Source organism: Spea bombifrons, chromosome 2, assembly GCF_027358695.1.
Source record: "Spea bombifrons isolate aSpeBom1 chromosome 2, aSpeBom1.2.pri, whole genome shotgun sequence".
NCBI classification, from domain to species: domain Eukaryota; kingdom Metazoa; phylum Chordata; class Amphibia; order Anura; family Pelobatidae; genus Spea; species Spea bombifrons.
Genome location: NC_071088.1, coordinates 63,027,178 through 63,053,029, shown reverse-complemented (window position 1 = coordinate 63,053,029; position 25,852 = coordinate 63,027,178). Strand labels below are relative to the sequence as shown.

General features: G+C 39.9%; 1 protein-coding gene across 1 annotated transcript; it reads right to left on the bottom strand.

The window, feature by feature from the left end:
* Positions 1-702: 702 nt before the first annotated feature.
* On the bottom strand, positions 703-18,686 carry GNL2 (G protein nucleolar 2). The gene is made up of 16 exons (XM_053454540.1): positions 18,525-18,686; positions 17,224-17,308; positions 16,845-16,939; positions 16,450-16,589; positions 12,235-12,419; positions 11,794-11,860; positions 9,970-10,128; positions 8,219-8,332; positions 7,556-7,684; positions 7,124-7,228; positions 6,524-6,682; positions 6,243-6,350; positions 5,369-5,823; positions 3,867-3,934; positions 3,607-3,701; positions 703-872 (listed from the first exon to the last, which is right to left on the bottom strand). The coding sequence occupies exons 1-16, from the start codon at positions 18,586-18,588 to the stop codon at positions 723-725; spliced, it is 2,178 nt and encodes a 725-aa protein (XP_053310515.1). The 5' UTR covers positions 18,589-18,686; the 3' UTR covers positions 703-722.
* Between the last annotated feature and the right edge of the window lie 7,166 nt (positions 18,687-25,852).

The window sequence follows — 25,852 nt, the reverse complement described above, 5'->3', positions numbered from 1 at the left end:
TACCTTCAATAGATAGGATAATAAGGTTAAAGGGCAACTCCCACCATCATATGCACTTAAATACATATTATAGGCGCATGGCCCTTTTAAAGTTTTGTGTGATCCTGTTTACAGATCCACTGGGGGACTCTGGATAATCCCCTCAAATTAATGCCCTGCAGGAGATGCATTCAGCCATCGGCGTCGGCAGAGGGGGGGGGGCCCAATTGAAATGCCGATTTATTTATTTTTCTGTGCAGCCGGAGGAAAGAGAGAGAGAGAGAGAGAGAGAGAGAGAGAGAGAGAGCTGAGCGGTCGCTCTGGAATAAGTTTTCAGCAACTGTTTAGAAACAACTGTGGAAGTAGGGGGGGGGTTTAGAAACAACTGTGGAAGTAGCTCAAAAAGATGGTGGGGTAGAGGCTTAAACCTACTGTGATAAAATATTACTTTGCTTACAGGATAGCTCAGGCCTTGATGCGCCAAAGAGGCTTTTAACCTCCATTTATTGTAACAAAGCTCTTATCCCACTTAGTGTTAAGGAAGTCTTAAATATATGATTTAGGTAGGTGGGGAGGGTGTCATTTTAAATTAATATACTACAGTAGCTCCACAACTCCAAAAATCATAAAATCCAAAAGGCACCCTTAAAATGCAGTGTTTACGACTCGGAAAGAAGTACCGGTAAATTAAAACAAATAACACAAAAAAAATTCAGCCAGAACGCAGTTCATAAAAACGTTTATTAAAGTTTCTGCTTTGATTTTTTCTGTCTCATTTTTTGGCCTTGTGAGTCCACTTTCTTTTTGTCGCGGTTTTTGTTCTTCACGTTGTGAGTATCATAGTATCGTACACCCACTTTCTTTGAGTGCTGCTGCCTTTCAAGCCTTCTCCTCTGTAAGAAAGAAAAGTATAAACTCACTATTTAAAATTTTACTTAGAAACTGAATTTAGCGTGCCAGCACTGTTAACAATCGGTTCCTAAAACTCCACATGGAAATGAAGTCCGTGTCATGTCCCCACTGCAGAATTATACAAGCACTTAGGAGGTACCCAACAGGTGCAAAGCTAACTGAACATGTAGATGAGCAGAGTCAATTCATAAGCATTAAATAACCTCAGATATTATGCAATTGTTGAGGAACTGTATCAAATGCTTTTGCAAATATCACATCCACTAAAAGACTGATCTATATTTCTGCTACCTCTTCACAGAAGCAATTAAGTTAGTCTGACAATCTTTCTCCTGTGACAGCGACATCATGTAACGACATCACAACAAGGAAATCACACAATACTTAAACAAAGCAGTGTGTGCTGATATAAAGTGATTATGGTGCTGCTCAAATCACCCCAGGTTTAAGCTTGGCAGGGCGAAGCAAGTAGCATGTCTAATTTGGATAGCAACATTTTTATATATTTTCTGCTGCTTTGTTTTATTGCAGGGATTTTTTCATATATGTTTCTGTGCTTGGACCTTTGCTTGTGAAACATTAACGTCAGTCTCTTCAACAGTTAAAAAAATATGCATGTATTACTCTAATCAGGGGATATTCCTATTGCACTGTTTTAAGTATTTCTATAGTTTTAAAAGAAGGTCCTAATGTCCTGAAGGAGTTACTCTCATTAACTACCGTGTTTCCCCGATAGTAAGACACCCCCGATTGTAAGACGTATCGGGGGTTTCAGAGGGGTCGGCTAATATAAGCCGTACCCCGAAAGTAAGACATATGTCTTACTTTCGGGGAAACACGGGGGATTTGCCGGGTCCGCCACTCTAAGGGGCCGGGAAGTCCCCACCAAGGCCGGCCTTACGTGTCTGCGGCCGCACAGGATTTAAATTAAAACATCGGGGTTTTTTTTTAACTTTATTTAACATCCTCCATGTTAAATAAAGTTTTTTTAACTTTATTTAACATGGAGGATGTTAAATAAAGTTGAAAAAAACCCCCGATGTTTTTATTTAAACCCTGTGCGGCCGCAGACCCCTAAGGCCGGCCCCTTAGAGCAGGGCCGACCTTTGGGGTGTGCGACCGCACAGGGCGCCACACTCCAGGGGGTGCCAACCTGCGGCACCCGGCACCCCTCCAGAGACGGACAGTAATGTCCGCCGCTGGAGGAGCAGGCTCGCAAGGGAGCGGTATCGGAGGTCTTTAACAGACCTCCGGCTCCCTTGAGTGATTTTAAGCCGGGTTCAACCCGGCTTAAAATCACTCAAGGGAGCCGGAGGTCTGTTAATGACCTCCGATACCGCTCCCTTGTGATCCCCGCGGCAACAGCTGTTGTGCGCCGGGGTTTCTTGTCAGATCCCGGCGCACAACACTGAAGCCGCGCCCACCGCTGTCCGTGCCCTCTGACCCGGAAGGAGACAAGAACTGAAGAAGAGGAGCGAAGAGGAGGAAAAGAAGCTGAAAGAAGAAAGGAAAGGTAGGAAAGCATTAAGTGAGAGTGGATTGGTGTATATGTGTGTGGATTGGTGTATATGTGTGTGTGGATTGGTGTATATGTGTGTGGATTGGTGTATGTGTGTGTGGATTGGTGTATATGTGTGTGGATTGGTGTATATGTGTGTGGATTGGTGTATATGTGTGTGGATTAGTGTATATGTGTGTGGATTTGTGTATACGTGTGGATTGGTGTATATGTGTGTGGATTGGTAGGTGTGTTGATTGGTAAGTGTGTGAGAGTGATGGGTGTTATGCTGTACCATTTCCAATGTCTTTTTCATGATCTAATTATGCTCTAAAAGTACATCATAACTCCCATCACTCTCAATTTTTTCCCAATATAAGACATACCCCGAAAGTAAGACATAGTGGGGCTTTTAGGGATAAAAAGAAAGTAAGACACTGTCTTACTTTCGGGGAAACACGGTAGTTCTCCCATTTTGTTTGATAAGCTTCTTGCCTTTACTACCAGACAGGTTGCACTGCATTTTAATATGTTGGAGTTTAGCCACTTCCTTATCTAGGTTGATCTCACCATTTCATTCAGTTTCCCAAACTAAGCCCTGATATGACTCTACCACTTTAATTCTGTCTTCACGCGCCTTCCCTTTCATCCATACTTCCTTCACTAACACATTTCTTTATCTTATGACCTGAACCTCACTCTTCATTACTGCCATCTATCACAAGCTATGGAATTGGGGAAGTTTATATAAAATGGGATCTCGACATGCTGCAATATAATTGACCTACCAAACTTAAAGATGTCCCTTCTAAAAGATAAACAAATTTCTTACACACCACCCACTAATAAAAAGACAGTACAACATTCCCCATGACTATCCTCAAGTTGATTTCCAGCTACTGTATGAGGCAAAAGGGAAGAGAAGAAAGATGGGTGAAAAGGAGAGCTACTGTCTCAGGCAAAAGGAAAGAGAAAAACAAAAGGCGCATCATTTTAATGACATTCAGGTACTTTGACACAGTGGCGGGCCAAGCTATATATAGCCATATAGTGTTATAGAATCTCCAATAGTTTAACTTCAGACAGATGCTTTTAACTTATTCTGGGGGTACACCGAATCATTCACAGCACTCCAAAATTCATATACTTCTTAGAGTGTGTACCGTACGTGTATCCAATCATCAGAATGATATGAATGCTGCCACAATAAAACGTACCTCTTTTGAGGTAAGCTTCTTCTTTGGTTGTTCACTTTCATCCCGGTCATCACCACCGTCAAACTGCTTTCTTTTCTTCCCTTTCCCAGTGACCCCTAAGAAGTGTAAAAACGCATGTTTGTAATGGCAAGCAGACAAGTAGTTCTTTTGGACAAACCGCTAATGCAGAATATGTAAAGTGATGTGCCACTCCATATACCTGTGGCATATAAAGATAAAAAGCTAGCTATAATGGAAAAACAAAACAAAAAGATAATTACCTTGATCTTGTTCATCATCATTTATTTTCGGTTTTGTTAAAAGTTTTAAATTCAGATCCTTTGGAATCCTGTGTGTTAAAAAAAAAAAAAACAGCCCAGAAAGAAAAAATAAAATTAAAGTGTGAAAGGTTTTACAGCATTTCTGTACTGTTAATCACATCTTTATGACCAACCACCCAGTTTCTTAAACCAAAGAGAATTAACCTTAAATGTGGGTAATCAGCGCTGGACCGTAACCACTAGAGTGCTGTAAACAGTTACACAAATATATGTGCTTGGTTTAAGTTATGTTGGGAAAGCAAAAGAGCCTGTCTTTTTCAACACAGCAACAATATTGTATTTATACTTTTTAATTTAGGATGGATTAGAACGTGCCAAAAAAATATTTCATTAGTGAATATCTGAAAGCAGAACCACTGGCAAACTTGCCAAACGTTCACATCTGGTAATCTTATACTCTTGCACAACAAGTGCTAAAGAGAGAATGTTACTTACTCGTCCAAAAACCAGAAAGACAAACAAACAAAAAGCAAATCAATCACTTAAGAAATGAACAACCTACACAGCTTTCAGAGATGTTTCAATGAACAAAAACTTCTTCTAATCCCCAATAAATGGCATTCCCAAGCCAGAGCTCTTGTACAGAAACGGGTGGTACAGCTGGACCAGGAGTGCTGAAGGATTAATTATGGTATGTTAGAAGGTTAAGTAGCAAGTTTCCTCAACAGCTCTCCTGGGATATTCCAGGCACCGCTGCTGTCAAGTGGCCAGTAGGAAACTGGGTGTGAGAATGCTGTCAAAGGAGTAAAACCAAGTTCAAAAACATGTGGCCAGCAGCAAAGGTACTGAGCCATGTCTGAATGGGTAGACATTAATCACGGATATGAAAAGCATACTCTGGAGACAGCTATGTTAGAATAATAGAAAACATATGTGAGACATGTCACTACATATAGAAAATCTGTACAGGGCTCCCATGTTAAGAGCATATAATACAGCTAAACCCAGAGAGCAAAATTTGAAGGCTGCTAACAGGCCGGAGGTTTTGGATATCTTGCTTAAGTAGCTTAGCCAGGATGAATCAAAATGATTACAGCTGCTGTGTTCAGGCAGGGATTCCAACAGCCTTCAAGATGAGAAATTAACATGGGCTCTCGTACAACCCAAAAGAGGACCTAAAGCTTAAAAAAAAAACCCCAGTGGTAGTAAACGAAAATATAGTGTACAGAAATTCTAAAAAAGACAGCTGTAAAATGTTCGACAGGCAATGGAGGTGCCAGATCAATGGAGTGTATTTTTTATGTATAATGTGTTATTAAAAATTGATTAGTAAGTATCATTAGCGTCTAGACACAGAGGGGGAAACAGACAGTTTGCATGCCAGAATATAAGTAATATAGTAAGATGATGCACTTTGCAATGTTAAATGTATTAAGCTGTATCTCACACAAAGGCCATATGCTTTGTGCCAGACAATTTTATAAATGCCCTAAAGCCTTTACCTCAGTGCGGAAAATCTTTTTGCTTTGGCCTTGTCCAAGAATTTTTTGTACTTTTCAATCTGATCATCCAGCTCCTTCAACACCACTTTTGAGGTCTTGTTCTTGACTTCTGGTAAATCCTTGGATTTTGCGCTGCCTTCTTCATTCAACTTGTTTGAGTCACTCTGTTCTTGTTCTTCCTCTTCCTCAGCATCCTCTTCTTCCTCATCAGATTCTAGATCGGAGAAATCTGACATTCCATCCATCTCAACAGGAACCAAGTCCTCCCCTGTGAACTCTGGGGCAACATTGATCTTTCCAAAGTTTTGGCGCACTTGCGACACGAGATCCTTCATTTCATTCTTGGGGGAACTCTCCTTTTCCTGAGAATCTGTGCTTGTATTTTTACCATCAGAATTCTGTTCGGTCAAGCTGGTGTCTGTGCCATTTGCTAACTGCTCTGAAGTAGATGGGGTCTAATAAAGAAAATGAAAGAGCACAGTTTTATGTACACGAATAAATAGCAAATTTTGGGTTCATAGCCAAAATTCACAACCATTTAAAATGTTGCTTTAACAGGAACCCAAAAATGTAAGTTTAGATATTTCACTTTCCGAACCAAAAGTGTAGATACTTGGACAAGCATAATGCACCTAAACTATTACTAGTCCAACGTGGGCTAACTAGTAACATTTAGACAGCTTCTACTGTGGGTACTGCACCTTCTGCAGTTAAACCCAGACGTCCACTTATCTAAAAAGTTCCACAGACAAACACCCCGCCTTGCAGGTTCAATGAAACTTTTGCTGCCAACTACAAAAATATGCAGAAAATGAGTGACAAATGCAAAACAAAATTATAAAATATGTTCTTGTATTTGAGAAAATAAGCATACTTCTGGCTCCCCTTCCATGTTTGGTGGTTTCACAAAAAAGGGTATTCTTCCCCTTTGCCAGTCATTGAGAACCATCTTTGAAACAGTCTGACGATCTGGTTCTCCGCCCTGTTACAAATAAATAAAAAGAAAGTCTTATTTTTTTTTTTATTTTCCTCCCAATATTTAAAGCAGATTTGATCGATTCATGTACCAGCACTTTATGCTTTGTAGGTGAACTTGCCAAAAGAATAATCCCCATTATCACATTAAAATATCTTTTATGCTACACTAATACCGACCTTTAACAACTTTCCTGTTCGGAACGCAAGTTTCTCCAGGAAGTCTTCAGCATTTTCCCAGGAATCTATTCTGTATGTTTTACTGATATACTCTGGTTTGGCTCTCTCTAAAACAGCACTAATGTGATCTTCTGGGTTTTTAATCTTTTCAACTTGCACCTACAAAAAAGAAAAAGACATTTTATGGGAATGTTATTTAGAAAGTGAAGTAAAAATAATTAGGTCTATATATAGATAAACAGCAGGAGGTTACATAACCAGTCGGGGGGGGGGTAAACATATACATCCGGGAGCCTCTATAATGTAACTAACCACACCAGCACCTCTGGCACACTCCATGTATGTTTGAGAGTGAGAAGACAAACATTTAATGTTATGTAGGTAGCATCACCAGTTTTATGGGGCAAATTAATATTTGCACAATAAGCAAACTAAACAAAAATACTTAGAATTAGTTGCTTGTCTAAAAAATACTGACTGGAGATGTGTCTGGCTCCCATGTGGTGAAAATATACACTTATGAACGCTATATTTTCATAAATAGCCAATAAGAAAGGTATTTTGCTACCATCTATTCATACATATTAGCTTAGTACTTACCACTCCTTTCAACACAACATCGGTTTCTGAGTCACCAGACGGATACACCACACCTGGGCAGTCTATGAGAAATATTCTTCGCATAAGAGTAATGTACTGCCAAACCTATCAGGAAACAAAAATTGAATATAAATGGCAACGTGACCCAAGATAATACTTATAGAACGTTGGTTTTAACAGGTATACTGAAGCCTAATGAGTGTCACATTACAGTAAGTAAGCTCAGAGTGTCGCATGTGACCAGATCAACTGACAACACTATTTCAAGGTTCTTTCATAGAAGTATCCCAATATTCTTTCACCCAACAGGTACATGTAGTTGAGAAAAAAAAAAATCAGTGTCTAATTTACAATCACTACAGTTTGTTAAACAGGAACTGGGTGATGACTGATAATTGCATATATAAAGGTGATCTGCTTCTCTTTGATTACCTTTGTTTCACCTGCGATTGGAGCCACATTGCACACCTTCTTGGACCGCAGTGTATTTATCACAGAGCTTTTGCCCACATTTGGGTATCCGATAAATCCCACGCTTATCTGTTTCTTATCAGTGTGCAACTGCAGGAAGGAGAAACCAAAGAATTATTTGCCATGAATTTAACTGTATATGGAATGTTGTTTGTACCATTAAGTAGTAATAGATTTCCATTATTTATTTATTTTTTTTAAACAAAAACAAAAAAAAAAAACCATATGCACAGGGAACAAGTATCACATTTCCAAAAAGAAGTTAAGGCAGACTATTTGCATATTTAAAAAGGAAGGGGGGGGGCGTTACATGGATTTTGATATACAAACAAAAAATAAATGGACCATTAGACCACTTTATTACATCCCCTTGACAATAGCCAGGAAATAGAAATGAACAATCCTTCCAAATACATCAAGTAGTTAGATAAAATGAAAAAAAAACAAAAACATTTTGCAGGAGATACTTTCTAGTAGCAAAGATCATAATCTGTACTATGCTGAAAGTTTTCATTAAAACACTGAAGGGTGTGAAGGGTGAAAAGGAGAGTATGAATGGATAAATTAAGCTACTGAACTCAGCTATCTATTGTAAATGTAAACTGGGTAGTCAGGACCAGGTACCTTCCCAAATTGCCTCAGTAGCTGGATGAAGGCTCCTTTTCCAAAAGGATTGGTGAGGCTGGAGTGAAAAGCTAGTGTTGGGTAGTCCTGAGACAATCGCGCAACCCATCGTTTCTGAAAAACAAGAGATACACATGAACTTCCAAGATATACATTATCATGGTAAGGATAACAAGCGGGTTACAGAGACGCCGTTAAAATATGCCTACTATTTCATATATAGCTTTACACAAAGGACAGAGTCGGTAATGTGTAGGCTTGCGTACAGCAGTCTCAATCAAATGTAGTATTCTAATGGCGTGCAAAAAAGGAACTCAATTGCACAGCAAACAAGGAAAATAAAATGAATTGATGCCAATAGCCATGTCGGAGAACATGCATTTAGGTGCACTAGGTTTATCACTTTACATTCCTTTTTGTATGCACTGGGAACAAAGGAACAATGGGAAATGCTGCCACCTGGGCACTTTTATTTCCTTAAAACACTATACACAACTCTTTAAAATAAACCATGGAGGCCACAATGTTGTTTCAATTGCCATTTTGGGAAAGTTCCCATTGAACCAAAACATACCCACCATATGGACAATGTCTCCCACACCCCTTAATGGACCAAAAAGAGCCAGAATGCGATATTGTATCTTATTGCAGGCTGATGTATTCAAAAAGATGGTCATTGCTAATTGTGTTCCCAATAACTGTGTGGTCTAATATGTAGCGTGAGAAACGAGCCGTAAATCTCATAAAAATCAAAGTGCTTGTGGCGGTCATAGTGAACTAGTTAAATATTTTCTCAGTGATCATTTATACCAAGTTTCCACTTACATTCATTCATTACAAAATTTAATGGTAAATTAAAATCATTTGCAACAGATTTGGGGTTTTCAAAAACCACCGAGGTAAAAATGTCAAAGGCAAATGGACTTAATTTTGAAAACTGTTTCCAAGTTTTAAAAAAAATAGCCTAAGAACTATTACTCTCATGAATACATGCGTATTGTTGTGTTGAAGTGAATCAAAAGGCAATCCTTTGCTCTTTAAACAGTCCAATTAGTTTAGCATAACAAAAAACAGGCATTGGCTGATGGCACAAAAAGGCCTGTCACGGTAAAAATAATAAGATAAAAATTCAACCCACCGATCCGCTATATTTGCAAAAATCATTGGATTGACACATTAAGTGCAACAATTATTTTTCATTAATGTTTCAACCTCAAAGGGTAGGGATTCAAGTTTTCCTTGCTTAAGGAAAAAAAAACAAAAAAAAACAAAAAATTGGTCCGTCAACAGCCTGGTCTTGCTTCTAGCTGGGGCCAACATTTTGTTTTTTAATGTTAGAGTGCTTTCACACATTCTGAAAATTTCCCCTTTGGCGACATCATCGTTGAGTCCCTAAGCAGGAACCCCATAATGGATCTCTAATCACGCTGGTCTCTTCTATGAAGATATTTTGTGTTTTTATTTCTCAGGTGCACTAGCTGCATACAACTTATTAGAGATTATATTTTTCATACTAAATGGTTTATGCAGATGAATACTATTTAAAATGCAAGTCCTACGTCTCATAAAAAAACAAATATAGAATTTTTGTGGGTACACTAAAGGAGAAAGAGGGAAATTATATTGAAAATGCTGTTGTCCGCAAGTATAAAAACACCCTCATCCTTAAGGGCTTAACAGCAAGAACACCATGAAAACAGTAATGTGAACCAAAAATCTAAATATGCAGGAAGAGGTGAAAGCACTCTTACCGTAGCCCATGTGGGAACCAGGTCACATTTGTTCAAAACAAAGATCAGATGCTTCCATGGCTTTTCCTTTTTGAGGTAAGTCTCAATGTGAGGAGAGCGAGTTCCCATGGGATCCCTGGCATCCAGAACCTGCACTATGACGTCAGATGAATCCATTACCTGGAAAGAAAATACGAAGATTTTACCTGGGGCAAAATTAACAATCCTACTTAACTGCCCTCTCAGTCAACGGCCAGTAATGTCACACATTTTTGATGGTGTGCGTGTCTTCTCATTTTTTTTTGGGGGGGGGGTTTCGTTATATTAAATTTAAAAAAGACATTTTCTCTTATCTCCAATATACCATGACAGGTGGAATTAGGTTTACTTTGAGTAAATATAATATATATTTCAAATATTACACGGTGAAAGAAACGCAAACTGTGGAATTTCAACTTGTATTAAGTATATAGGGCCAATCTGCCCATTTTGGTTAATGTGGTTACAGGTTTCACCTCACAGGGTAGTGGGAAAAACAACTAGTTCCACACCTTATAACCCCTCCTTTCCTACAGAGGAAGGATCACGCCATATTTACTATTATACATGCTAGGAATGGGATGACTCCACATGCATGTTGCAGCTTTACTTTAGAAAGTACTTCAACTCTTGTTTTCATAACAAAATAAAAGAAAATGGGCAGGCAACAGCTTGTGTGGTGGAACATTTTCACACTACTCTGAAATTAGTCCTCAACTAACACTATTTACTTTGGAAACATTTTTATCCAGATGATTTCCAGATTTGCATTTGTGAATGCAACCAACAGAGCCAGAAATAACGAATAATGAAGTATTCCTGGATCCCAACATCAGAAAGGGTTAAAACGGTATTGCTCATTTTTACTCAAAGTACTGGGGGAAAGAGGGTGGTGGTTATTAATTTCAGAGTCATTTATCTCAACATAAAATAACTAATGGGGAACATATGATACTCAATGACATGTTATGGCAAATCTGATTAGAGCGGGATTTTTCAAATTATGTTTCTCATTTTTGGTAGAGAGATTCCAAAGCTTTGATCTTAAGAACAAGCTTCATTTTTGTGTCTGCAGTTTCGCAAGGCAATATGAAGGTCACTCAATTAGAGCTCTCAAAGCGAACTTGGGAGTTTAAGTTCTTTGTACGCTTACTGCGGTCTAATGAACAAGAGGAACACCACACAGAGGTTTAGCATTATAAAAAGTCTTAGACGTAGCAGAAAATATAAGGCACATAAGAGACAAAATATAAAATGAGTGCTCAGTAAGCAGGACAATGGAAGATTTTGTTTTTAGAAATACTGTCCTGTTTTTTTTGTGTTCCTGATGACTAAATAAGGCTCATTAATAATATAGCTGAAAGGCACAATTCAACTGTAGTAGTCACTGACTAAACTTCTCCATATACTAAATTACAGCAGCATTATAAGACTCCAAAGTTTATGTAGTCCTCCACAGGTTTAAGTAGGACTCTTTATACACAGAACCATCCATCAAATCCAATCCTTCATACTAACTCTGCGTATAGTAATAGCTCTGCTCCTTCCAACGGATTCGTTAATAGATAGTGTATAATTTAATTATGTCTGCCCAGCAAGTATGTTCTAATTGTAATATAACAATTATATAAAATAAAAAATGTAAGTGTTTGGAATTGCTTGGGCAGGTAATTTATATCTTCTACAAAATTATTTTACCAACATGAGGACTGTGTAACAAAATGAAACATTTTATTTCAGAAACTAATTATACTGTAAGCATTAACTTTGCACACATTTAAGAACAATATTTCTCATGTATTTTACCTTATAAAGTTCCCCCCAGATTCTCTTTGACTGGCCTTTTTTGTATATTTCTTCACGAGCTTCATCCCTAAAAATAAAGATGTAGAAATACAATGCGGTTTTTACATCACGTTGCCCTAAATAATCCAGACGTTGCTGAACACAAATCAATGAAACAGTCAAAGAAACAGGGAAAATAGCCTTTTGTTAAACCGCCTTAACTGTTTGCTCCACTGTTCCTTAAACAGAGGATGTAATAACGCAATTCTAGAAAATTTTCTTTTACCAAATTTCAAGGGCAAATAATCAGATTAAATATTTAAGGAATTGGGATTACTTTCGATCTTTTAAAGAGTACACCTAAAGAGAATATTTTCTCGGAATAGATATCTACAGAGTTTCAAGGTTGTTGATCATTAACATATCACAGAATAGATGCCTTAGAGGTCTTTAAATTTATACCTCACTCCAGTGTCTTCTGTAACCAAATCTCTGTCCTTCTGTTGATCATAGCTGTCTGCGGATGCTTCAGCATTTGCCAGAAGTTCACACATATCACCTGCGGCAATATTTGGCCTCTTCCTTTGAGATTTGGGGCCAAAGGTGGTCTCAAAAGTTTCTGTGTCAAGAATGTGAACTTTGGACATCTGTTATGGAAAAGTGGGTTACTGACGGATCATAAATGCTAAAAGGATAATGCTGCCGTTTTTAAAGGCCCAGAAAAGGAGGCTTAAGGTACAAGCACCAGCACATATTCGCTGCCCATTTACACGCCACTTCACAAGATGTGAGTTTTTACTCTATGGATGGCTATAACAACCCTAAAAGTGACTGACAGTTATGCAATCCAACAATACAAATGTAAGCCACCCATCAAAAGGTGAAGAGGTTCGTACAGTGAGGAAGTTTAACCCCCTGGGGACTGGGATTTATTTTTTTAAATTATTTTTTATACCATGTTTGCACGTAATGACCAGGGCAGTTTTTATGTTTTATGTCTTTATTCAACTGTGATCGCTTATTTAGTGCACCTACACATTACATATTGCTATGTAAGCACAAATAGGTCTTTCTTTTGAGAAAAAAAAAAATATATATATATGTAGGACTGATCAAAGAGACTCCTCCCTGCAATCTCCGGTCTACGGGAGATTGGGTTCTTCGGTCTCCACATGAGTTTTTTAGATATTTTTCATACTTATATTTATATATATACTTATATATATTATTTCAATAGAAAGCCCTACTTGTGCTGAAAAAAAACAATATATGATTTGTGTGGGTGCACTAAATGATGAGAGAAATTACAGTTGAAGAAAGACATAGCAAGAACACAAAAACGGCTCCGGTCTTTTAGCGCCACCTTAGTATCAAAATCCCGGTCCTGAATGGGGTTAAAGCACAACCATTCCCCTCTTTAGGTATACTAGCTTCACAAGAACTAAAACACAGCATTATGACGCCAGCCCATCAGTTAATCTTCCTCAAGTCTTTTGAGCGTTTAGCGTTTTATGGTGGAAATGACCCGACGACCGCAGTGCAGCACATACATTAATAAGTGAAAAAAGGCAGTGCTTCACCAAGTATATTTTTGTTTTATATAAATCCCCTGGGCCTGTGGGTTATGCCTGTATTTCTTTTAATAGATTGCCTGAAACTTGCAAGCACTGTTCTATTTTAGAAAGATTCAGAAATTTGTGCCTCAAGCGCTAGTTTCTCTTTGAAGATATTTTCCAAGAAAATTCAATGAAACACCAGAAGTGGAGCTGAATAAGGGTAATTTCACACACGCAGACTCTGTGCCAGGATGGCAAGTCATCCGCCAGGCAATTCCCATCAAAACAAATCTGCTTGCAGCTGGATTTGTGTCTCAAACCAAAGTATGCCAACTATCCTACCAAGAAGAAAAACAATGCGATTCCTTAGGTCAAGTCTAATTAAACTCACATAAAAGCATCCAAACATGAATAACGTTTGTTTCAGTGACTAAAATGCCATTTTTTGTTGGAAGGAGTATCTGCTCCCATAAACTCATGAGCTGTTTTATACTGATAACATTTTTGTGATTATTTAATAAAATACACATGGATGTGACCAATGGATTGGGGAGGGGGGCTACGATTTTGGATGGGAATACAAAATAGAACTTTATGTTCTGGAAAAAAAAAATTTAATGAACTGAGATGAAAGATCAGGCTTATGACAGCCATAATAGTAATACTCATCCTGATTGTTGTCTAATAAATCTATGAAGGAACATCTTGTGACCAAACTAGACTTCTAAGTAAAGCAAGGTCACAACAACAAGAACAGGACAAATAAAAAGGCGTTTACTTTACAGATCATAAAGAATGTACTGAAGACAAGATGAGCAATTTAACTGTACAATGATCAGGTGCTTCTAAAAAAAGTTTCTCAAATCACGACGTAACGTATGCTCAGAACAGTATCTTTGTCAGAAGTTTTGAGAATGACAAAATATAAATTTTGCTGCTGCCTCAGTTTAGGTGATGGCAATTTGCATATACTCCAGAACGTTAAAGAGTGATCAGAGGAATTCCAATCAATTGCAAAATCCATCTTTGCTATAAAAATGAACTTAATCCCAAAAAAACAAGAGGAGCAGCTGACATGTCAGCGATTCTCTCGCCACAGGTGAGAGTGTTGATGTGGGCAAGGCTAGAGATCACTGTATTATGCTGATTCAGTAACAACAGTCTGGAGGCTTTAAGGGCGGTGATTGAAATCATTACTCTGTTAACCATTGTTACCTGCAAGGAAACGCATGCTGTCATTGCTTTGCACAAAAAGGGCTTCACAGGCAAGGATATTGATGCTACTAAACCAACCATCAAGAACTTCAAGGAGAGAGGTTCGATTGTTGTGAAGAATGCATCAGGATGCCCAAGAAAGTCCAGCAAGCGCCAGGACCGTCTCCTAAAGTTGACTCAGCTGTGGGATCGGGGCGCTACCAGTACAGAGCTTGCTCAGGAATGGCAGCAGGCAGGTGTGAGTGCATCTACACGCACAGTAAGGCGAAGGCTTTTGGAAGATGGGCTGAAGTCAAGAAGGGGAACAAAGAAGCCACTTCTCTCCAGGAAAAACATCAGGGACAAACTGATATTCTGCAAAAGGTACAGGGATTAGACTGCTGAGGATTGGGGTCATTTTCTCTAATGAATCCGCTATCCGATTGTTTGTGGCATCCGGGAAAAAAAGCTTTTCTGGAGGAGACAAGGTAAGCGCTACCATCAGTCCTGTGTCATGCCAACAGTAAAGCATACTGAGACCATTCATGCATGGGGTTGCTTCTTGGCCAAGGCAGGTAGGTAGGTAACAGCCATGAACAAAGAATGGTACCAACGCATCCTTCAAGAGCAACTTCTCCCAGCCACCCAGCATGATGGAGCACTTTGTCATAACGCAAGAGTGATAATTAAGTGGCCTGGGGAACAAAACATCAATATTTTGGGTCCACCGCCAGGAAACTACTCAGACCTTAATCCCATTGAGAACTTGTTGTCAATCCTCAAGAGACAAGTGGACAAATAAAAACCCACGAATTCTGACAAACTCCAGGCACTGATTATGCAAGAATTGGCTGCCATCAGTCAGGATGTGGCCCAGAAGTTAATAGACAGCATGCCAGGGCGGATTGCAGAGGTCTTGTAAAAGAAGGGTCGACACTGCAATTATTGACTCTGTGCATAAACTGAATATAATTGGCAATAAAAGCCTTTGAAACTTATGAAAAGCCTGTAATTATACTCCAATATACCATAGTAACATCTGACAAAAATATCTAAGAAAAACTAAAGCAGCAAACCTTGTGAAGACCAATACTTGTGTAATTCTCAAAACTTTTGGCCATGACCAAGTATACGTTCAGCACTTCAGTTAGGGATAACAAAAACCCTATTTAATCCGCTGAGGTGTCTAAACCAACACAAGACTTACATTTTATGCTATAACATGTTATTTGGGATACGCAAAACTGTGGAGAAATTCGTATTAACCACAAACAGAAAACATTGATTGAAATTACATTTTTAATGTGCGTGTCAAGACTAGGTCATGTCTTAGTTTACAGAAAACTTAGTTTGTCACATTTAGGACAGAAAGGACCCACACCATGTGATACATACACTGAGATGTAACAGGTAGAGGATATATAACCTATAAATAAAATCTACTTCGCACAAAAACCTCATTGTTGCGTGATACAGCCATGAACTTTTCTAAAAACGCAAAAACAACAATAACGTAAAGGAGTGAATGCCATAATTGATTGGAACTCTAATTTTAAAAAGAATGTCAATCCTAAAAGCTTTACCCGAGACCAGGAGGGATTTACCCTGAAATGTCTTTGATGAACATCTAATGAAGTACACACATATGTACAATGTGTGAAGTGAAAAAGATTTCAGCTTTGCAAGGAAATTGATGCCACAAAAGTGGTTCCAAGAGGGAGGCGCTTAATCGACATTTTCATGGACATTTTAAAATTGGAACCAATAGTAAATATGTCAGAACAGCCGCTGTGATACACCTACAGTGCTGTATCCTCCGTTTAAGAATGAAAATATGAACAAATGTACACATTTAAAGACTCTATACTTAGAGGGATGAAAATGAGCCTTTATATTATTCAGTGATGTATGCGGAAAATGTACTTACGTGGGGCTTGGAACGATCATATAAGAGAGACATTGGTAACTTGCTCTGTTTCATCACCACCTTGTAAGGATCCTTCATTACAACATCCATTTCATCTTGGAATTTTTGTAAAGAGGATTGCTTGATAACACGTGTATTACCTAACAGTTTAAAAGCAAGTCAGTAAAAAAAAAAATATAGGGAGGTAAAAAAACAAAAACAAAAAACACGTGCAGCACGTAAACTACACACAACGAATCGATGTGCATGGGAACAGTCAGACTCACATGTGGGAATACAACATAATATGAATTTGTTGCATGAGTTTCCTAAGGTAGTTAAAAGCAGGCAGTGCGCAGGTGAATAAGTAAACAAAATCTCATGTCTGCCACACAACACACACAAAAGCAGCTCACCAAACCATTTGATATTGGGTTCAACTCTGGCTACTGTCCCAGGTGTCACTGATGACTGATACTGCAAAGTTTTAATCACTTTTCCACGGTTGTTCCTGGAACAATGAGAACATTTAGAAGACATGGTAAAAAAAAAGTCCTGCCTAAAAAGATGACCGGTTAATATTATAGAACAAAAAAAAATGGGTAGTGAAGAGTTGAAGGTATTGAACGAAACATGCAGTTCCATGTTCAAAAGGAATCAAAAATTTGATTACATATTGCTAAAAGTGACAGTCCCAGATGGTAGTAAATTATGACCCAAGAAACAAGGTATTGTTTGTGCAGTAATTCAATGCAGTGTTTCAAGATCAAAGCTACTGTAGGGAAAAACACTTACCTTCTCTCTTTTTGGCGGTACATGTTGAGCCGCTTGATGGTTGCCCGGTCCCTCATGTTGTTACCTCCTGCACCCTTCACCCGATCTGCAACAAGCATAGTACAAATTAAATGTAGGAAGCATTATTTAATTCTAAATTGCAAGACTCAAGAAGCCATTTGAATGACCATTATCAACATGTGAGTCAGACTGTATACAATGTCTAAATTCTACTTTAACAACAAAAAAAGGGCAGAATATTAAAAAGGTTGAGTTTGTTGGAGGAGTACTTTTTAAAATATGAAAACCTTGTTTCCAGGGCAGGGAATTTACTGAGATCAGTTGGGATAGAGGGCAGTCCCACTAAATGAGATTGCATATTAAAGTGCTCTGTAAGTACTTTAATTTGCAGTAGCTGCCCATCCACACACATCTGCTATATGTCAATACCCGGGGGGACAGGGGCAAATACATATGGGGGGGGATTCCGCAGAAATGTTAAGGTTTCATTTTTTTTTTAACCCAAATTTTCATGCATCTGCAAATAGAACACCATGAAAATGTAAAATGGACCAAGCAGCTATCGGACGCATTAAATTGCATATGTTGACAGGTGTGTCGTAGCTCACACAATAGTGCGGGAATAAAAAGAGATTAAGAATTAGCAAATATAACTATTGCCCATCATATATATTAATATATACATTATGGTTTAATATAACGGACAGTCTAGATCCCTTCCCTAGTTAGTAAGGTGGAGGGGAAAGATGGGAGCTGCGGTCTGACAACCAGCAACTTTGCATGTCACAGTAGCGTAACAATGTATACGCGCATTGCTGTAATAAGCAACCAAGTGTTGCGTTAACTTCGAAACATAGTAAGGTATAATCGTAAATAGGAATTGTATGAAAACCAGGGATAATGGGACAACAGTAGCCGTGATGAATGGAAACACACGAGCGGGGCCCTCAGGAGCCCACCATCAGCCTCTTTGCAGTAAAGTGGCAGAAGACTGACAGCTTCCTCAACACCGGTTGTCTCTTTAAATGCAGCTTTATTACGGATTTGTTAACTGCTCCATATTTAAACCGCACAGAGCCATATGATATGTTGGAATGTTAATAAATAATAAAACAGTAAGATTTTGAGTTTAATGAAAGTTTATAATTCACATTGTATATGTTTTACTTTAGTCTGGCAGATGTCTTAAGTCGCTCTTCTATTGGCGTGACGGTCCCCTCAAGTTCTTCTCTTACCATAACTCGACTACTCTTAGGTTCTCCATTCCCCATTTCTAAGACTCAACCTTCCCTCACACACACCTGGGTTGCTGCTTGCCGTGGACGGATTGATGGTACTCCGTCCCTTGAATCGCGGTTTCACCATCTTGTCAGCTTAGCGAGGCACTTTTGTGAGAAAAAATTGATTAGCCCCGAGAGTACTCAGTAACGGGGCAGAGGTGGTAGAGCGAAAAGGCCGCAGGACGGGAAGTGGAGCGACGAAGAGCACTGTGGGTAAAGCATGAAACAGGAACACGTGTTCGTAGGAACACTGTCGCGGCCATGTTTAATTCGGGCAAAATGCCCTTCGCCACCACACGTCAATTCAGTCGACAGGGACAGTTGCGCAACGCTGTAGTTTTATGGTTAGGGTGTTCAGTTGTGACAAATAATGGAATTGGCGAAAGGTTAAAATAAGCTTAATAGAAAAAATAAGCTTTTAGAATTTAGAATGCAACATTACACTGGTACATGATTCCAGTGATCGTTTTGGTTAACTATTTATATAAGTAAAGGATGAGTAGGAAAGCTGTAATTGTGTACGAATGCTTCGGTCTTCATTTACTTTGATGAAAAAAAAAGACTAAAATAGAATAGTTATATCATTATATATACATATATATTTTTTTTTTTACAAGCCTATATATATATATAATACCATTGTGAATGCATCAATGTCAGTTTATATGTGACAGTTAAAGGGACATGCCCCTAATCATTTGCACTTCAATGCTGCGTTGCCCTTATACATTTTCATTGACTTGTTTTGCAAATGTATGGAGGATTCCCATTTCCTCACCCATTTGCCCTTTTCCCCATTGCCCCTGCTAAATGCAGTGCAGAAGATTTGTCGAGGCAAACACCTTTCTTTGCATGTGATATACTCAAATCCGGCCACTGTTCAGACCAATGTGGGCATGCACTGTACGTGTCCACATTGCTTTCCATTGGAACACTTTCGTGCACCTAATTGGCTACTTCAAGCAGCCAATCAGTGGCAACAAGCATGAGCGCAACGTCTGCGTTGGGTAAGAGGTTTTTCCATTTTGCAAGAATGCATATTTATGTACTTAATATGTATTCTGTATTAGAGGAGGCGTCAGGGACATTAGACTAATTTTAATTTTGAGGGGGATTTGCACAAGATACTTATGCTTCAGACCTACTTTTTGGTGTGACCCTTGCATTTCACTATTGTTTATACATTACAGTATTTCACATTTTATCCTTCTTTTCAGCCTGCAGTTCCTTTATAAATATCCCTAAATTGTCCAAACTCAGATACCATCAGGCCTGACAAGGCCTGTGGAAGTTTTATTGTGTATAGGGCATTTGTTACAAAGCACCTGGGAGCAGCCCACCACATCTAACTTTGACCGCATCCAATTTGCAATTGAACTGTCTGCAAAGATAATAATTAGGGTGTCAAAGCCCTTATGAGTATTGGCTTTAATTAAGTCATAACTTTATGATTGCTCTATTCATTAACCATAAAATGATGCATTTCAATAAACAAAATATAAAACAAGGGGGATGGAAAAAGCGCTAGACAGGACTTTCCAAAGGTAATTCTTTGTTAAAAACTTATAAAACAGATTCTTAAAAGTTCATAAAGTAGAGCAGCAGCCCACTTGCCAAGGTTTCCTCTTCTTAGCTGCAGGTATATATAAAAAGAGATAAAAATGCGGCACGTATGGGCAATACAATCCTCGCCTAAGGATGAAATAGCAGCAATGGTGTGGTACTCAGGTGTTGGTTAAAATTGTGGTTAAGAGCAATTTGGAGGTTGCTCTTTCCTACAGGCGTAGGAGGTATGATCCCCACCAAGGATATTGAGCAGCAAGTGTCCTTCTTGATTAAGAAAACTGGTCCCAGGAGCAATGTGAAAAGGTTATTTATTTATACTTTACAGAATAAAAAGTATAAAATAGTATAAAACAACACACTAGGCGTTTCTCCTTTACAAAGGCTTTTTCAAAGTGTTATTAACCTGCAGTACAAACATACTACAGCATTGTGCTGCTTTTCTTTTTTTTTTATTTTATATTGTCGAAGCACAACCACTACCTCCTTAATGAATTTCTAATCTCAATAAACAAGGTGGCACAGATGAATCCAGATAATCGAGCTAAATTCTTATATGAGCAAAACTGTAAACAATACTGAGGATACAAATTCCAAGTACCGTAGATGGTCCATCTCAGTACCTTTGCTCAGAAATCCACCAACAACGTGTCATTGACCATTGCTTTTCTTTGTTTTTTATAATCTGAAAATGCATTCCTTTGATTCACCTGAGAGCAGAGGCGTATATAGGGTATGGCAGCCATGGCACGTGCCATGGGTGCCATCTCATGGGGGGTGCCGGTGAGCAGCTTCTAAATGCGGTTTTTTTTTTTGTTTTTTTTTGATGCGGAGGAGAGGGGCGCCTAGCAACTGCTCGGCGCCCCTCATTCTCCTCCACGAGCACTGTACCTCCGTCCCGGTGCCGGCATTTCGTGATGAGCGCCGCAATATGACGTCATATTGCGGCGCTCATCAGTGAAGCAGCGGGCACCAGCGAGCGGCTTTTAAACACTGATGCGGAGGAGAGAGAGGGCCGCCTAGCAACCGCTCGGCGCCTCTCGTTCTCCCCCGCATCAAAAAAAAAAAAGACAGCTTTTAAAAGCCGGTCGCTGGTGCCCACTGCTTCACTGCTGAGGGCTGAAATATGATGTCATATTCCTGCCCTTAGCAGTGAAGCAGCGCCGGGCAAAGCAGCAGACCAGCAGTGCAGGAGGAGGACACAATACTCGTCGTGCTCCCGTCTCTAGGTGAGGGGGAGAGGAAGAGGGTAGTAGGGAAAGGGGTTAGAAAGTGACAAGGGAGGGAGAGGGGGTAGTAAAGAGTGTGTGAAACTGTGAATTAATGTGTGGATGCATTGAGTGAATGAGGGAGAGCATGAGTTAATATGATATTAAATCTTGCTCTGCCTCATTCAGACAACTCATGCTCTCACTCATTCAGACAATACATTCACAGTGAATGTATTGTCTGAATGAGTGAGAGCATGAGTTGTCTGAATGAGGGAGAGCATGAGTTAATATGGGGATAGGTGGAAGGGCAAAGATGGCACTAGCAACATGTGTGAGCCTTGGGGACCAAGATGGCACAGGCATGGTGTATATGAGACAAAGATGGCACAGGCCGGACTGTTTGGGGACAAAGTTGACTTGTGCTGGGCTATTTGGGGACAAAGATGGCAAATCTTATGTGTGTTATCTGGGTGCTGGTCAGGTTCTATGTGGGCAGTGTGGACACCAGGGCTGGCTTTGGGGTGTGCAACCTGTGATCTATGCCTGTAATTTAGGGGGTTTAAAATATACCTTTTAATGCCGTGTTTTTATGTAAATTCCAATTGATCTATACCTGCAAAGCTGGGTTTTTGTGTTATTCTGTAGATCCATATCTGCTATGCTATGTTTCCATACATTATTTATGTATACCTGCAAATACAGGGTTAATATGGTATAGCACACTACCCATATCTCTATTCATAAGATTTTGGAAAGAGTTCATAGACATCCCAGGGTATTGACATTAGTTATAAAGCTCAATAAATGTACTATGTGTTATAGTTTGAGCCTCTATCGGAATGTTTTGTGCCTAGGTCCCCACTCACCATGGTAGTTCTTCATGTTAAAACACCAACCCCTTCTTCCACCAGGGATCCCTGTGTTGCATATTGGTGGTCAATGTAGGGGGGCATACTATTGTGGAACCGTGGGGGCCTCACATCACTTCCGGAACCTAGGTCCTATACAGCTGTTCCTTGTGAATACTGCCCTGCAGTGCTTTTTCTGTTGTGCTTAGCATACAGACAGTAGCACATTTGTGACCATTATTTGAAGAATAAGGCAGAAATGCCAGTCATTCTTCAGTCAGCTACAATGTTTTACTTTATGAAACCTCAGAAAAGTAGTTTAGGTATTCATATAGATGTTGTTATATTTTGTTCTTATAGGTTTTTTTTGGAGACCATGCATCCAGTTGATTTTCAATTTTCTGTAAGTTACCTCCTGGTTCACACAGTCAATTTACCAGCAGATGGCAGCATTACCATGATGACCTCAATAAAATTAGATACCAAGACCAATATTGGATCCAATTCTCTTCTTTTTGCCTTTTAGTGGATCGTATGGTGTGTATTTTCTCATTCCTAATACCTATGTAACTATGACTTTAGTAGCAGTTTTGTAGATCGTATACAGAGCCTTCCTCACCTGTTGTTTCTGTATGTCATATTGTTATGTTAGATACTAATTTTTATATCCTGTCTACCCTTTGTACAGTGCTGCGGAATCTGGTGGTGCTATATAAAACAATAAATAATAGGATTTGTTGCACAAGAGTGGTATAGCACACTACCCATATCTCTATTCATAAGATTTTGGAAAGAGTTCATAGACATCCCAGGGTATTGACATTAGTTATAAAGCTCAATAAATGTACTATTTGTTATAATTAAAGTTAGTAGGTTGCAGTGTCAGGCCCAGTAGACAGTTTCTTGCAAATATGTTTGTAGTAGATACATGGACTGGTTACCAATTCAGGCAGAGATGGTATGAGGGTGGAGTGGTGAGAGTTTAAATGAGATGCAGTGTGAACCCAATAAACCATACATGAGGTTTACTACAGTCAATTGGCATCTTTGTGTTATTATGGGAGTCCTTTTGCCTAAACCATGACCAGGTGGCAAATTTGACACCTCTCCTAGCCAGAAAGGCACCGTTTTGACCCTGCAAAGAACCCTCCATCAAACAAAGGCGTTACAAACTCAGCCCCTTTTCTACTAAAGGTTATATTTAAAATATTAAATATAGATCCAGGGCTTAACGTCTGGGGGTTCTCATATGTATATTTGAGGTGCCCCCATTTTTCCTAACATAATGACACCAGACAAGATTGAGGTATCTCCAATTGTTTAAGAGATAAACAAAAGTCTGCTGTGTTAGATCACAGACTGACCGTGTAAGGGCTTCATGGAAAGAGGACATGTATAAATTATCCTGTACTTGGGAATTAGTCGTGCTTATTTTGGGGGCCAAGATCTAAATCGACGTTTTCCTGCCGGAAGCTCCCCCAGGGATTGAATCGAGTACTTCTGTAAGTAGGATTTCTATTAATTTTTCTCCCTTTTAATTTTTACATTGTTGTTATCTTTTTTATTGTACTGTGATTTTTTTTTTTTTATTTCATCATAAATCATTCATTTATTAACCACATTTTCCTCGAAGAGACTTATTTAATAGTGCATAGTTCGCATAGATGCTTGGCTAATCTGCAGTGGCGGAACTACCGGGGTCGCAGGGGTCGCGACTGCGACCGGGCCCTGGAGTTCTGCCAGTCAGGGGGGCCCAAGGGGTGCCGAGCGGTTGCTGAAAACGACCGCTCGGCAGCTATTGGGCCCCCTGACTGACAGAAATCCAGGATGCCGCTGCTGCTGCCGTCGCCGCTGCCCAGAGTGCAGTGTTGGGTGTGTGAGGCGTTTGTCTCAGGTCAGGTGCATTGGCCGGCTTCAAAGATACCCGAAATGGCACATGGGGGGGAGAATTAACAGATTTGGAAAAATGGTTTTGAAATAGCAAAACGCTTCCTGTACTTATTGCCCCATAACGTGCAGAAAAAAGCAAAAAAACATAAAAACATTGGGTATTTCTAAACTCAGGACAAATAGTAGAATCTATTTAACAGGTTTTTTCATTAGTTTTTGCAGATGAGTAACAAAAAATTCCCATATTTTATCATTTTTTTTTATAGTAAATTAGATGATATGATAAAATTTATGGTATCTAAAGAAAGCCCTGTTTGTCCTGAAAAAAGCCAATATATACCGTATTGGCTCGGATATAGGCCGCCCCCGTATATAGGCCGCACCCTAAAAGTTTGGTGCTTTTTTAAAGAAAAAGTTTTTTTCTTTAAAAAAGCACCAAAAAAACATGCTGCCACTCTGCCCCCCCGAGATATGCTGCCACTGTCCTCCCTCCCCGAGATACGCTGCCACTGTCCTCCCTCCCCGAGATACGCTGCCACTGTCCTCCCTCCCCGAGATATGCTGCCACTGTCCTCCCTCCCCGAGATATGCTGCCACTGTCCTCCCTCCCCGATTTCCGCTGCCACTGTCCTCCCTCCCCGAGATCCGCTGCCACTGTCCTCCCTCCCCGAGATCCGCTGCCACTGCCCTCCCTCCCCGAGATCCGCTGCCACTGCCCTCCCTCCCCGAGATCCGCTGCAACTGCCCTCCCTCCCCGAGATCCGCTGCCACTGCCCTCCCTCCCCGAGATCCGCTGCCACTGCCACTGCCCCCCCTCCCCAACTTACCGGAGCAGACTCCCGGGTGTCTTGCGGTGTCGGCACCGGAAGTTGTATTGCGTAGATGTCCCCCGCCGACCCCGCAAGACACCCGGGAGTACCGGTAAGTCCAGGGGGGTGCAGAGGTAAAACGCATCCGCACGATGCGCTTAGACAACCTCCCGTGCCGGCACCCCCCCCCGTGGGAAGTGCTGGCAGGGGAGGCTGTCTGAGCGTATCAGACAGGAGGATACAGGTCCCCTGCACCGCTGCGGGGGATCTGTATCCTAACCCCGCTGCCTGCCCGGCGCCCGGGACTGCATGTCCCGGGCGTCGGGCGCTAGACCCCGAATATAGGCCGCACCCCCACTTTAAAGTCTTAAAGTGGGGGAAAAAAGTGCGGCCTATATTCGAGCCAATACGGTAATATGTGTGGGAGCATGAAATGAGAAAGAAGAAAATCACAGCTAAACAGCAACACTGAAAAATGTTAAAAGAGCCATTGTCCCACAATATACTACGAGTTAATAAACCAAGATTGTGCCTTATTTTCCTTTGTATTCAGTTATCTATATGAATAAAGACCTTCATTCTGAGTTTACAGTTAACCCCGAGCTGAGACTCTATCCAGACCTGGTAAGGTTCATGACATAATGGTCCAAAAATGAACCAAAAAATTTGAATCATTTTTTGAACATTTGCACATGTCTCATGTATAGATCTGGTAGAAAGTAAGGTTTAAGAGTTTTGCCCTAGCATCCTATCTAGAGGATTATTCCTGTCTTTGTCTGAGAAATGTTGTATTCGGGACCATGTAAAATTGGAAACTTGCATATAAACAAAAATGGAAATTTGTAGGTCCTGATTCTTTTGTTTAAATTCATCATATGTTAAGGTCCTTTTCCAGGTACAGTCTAAAAAGGGGTCCGGAATAGCCACACCCTGGGACCAGGTGATATACAGTTGTGGGGCCTGTCCATTTTAAAAGAGGGAATTACATACCTCCCAACATTTCAAAATGTGAAAGAGGGACCCTTTTT

What these genes read in the sequence shown, in the direction of transcription:
- GNL2 (XM_053454540.1), bottom strand. Translation starts at nt 18,588, where the DNA reads ATGGTGAAACCGCGATTCAAGGGACGGAGTACCATCAATCCGTCCACG. An exon ending in TACCGCCAAAAAGAGAGAAG is followed by an intron (nt 16,940 to 17,223) that starts GTAAGTGTTTTT and finishes TCATTGTTCCAG; the next exon opens with GAACAACCGTGGAAAAGTGA. An exon ending in AAAAGATTTTCCGCACTGAG is followed by an intron (nt 3,935 to 5,368) that starts GTAAAGGCTTTA and finishes TTTAACACACAG; the next exon opens with GATTCCAAAGGATCTGAATT.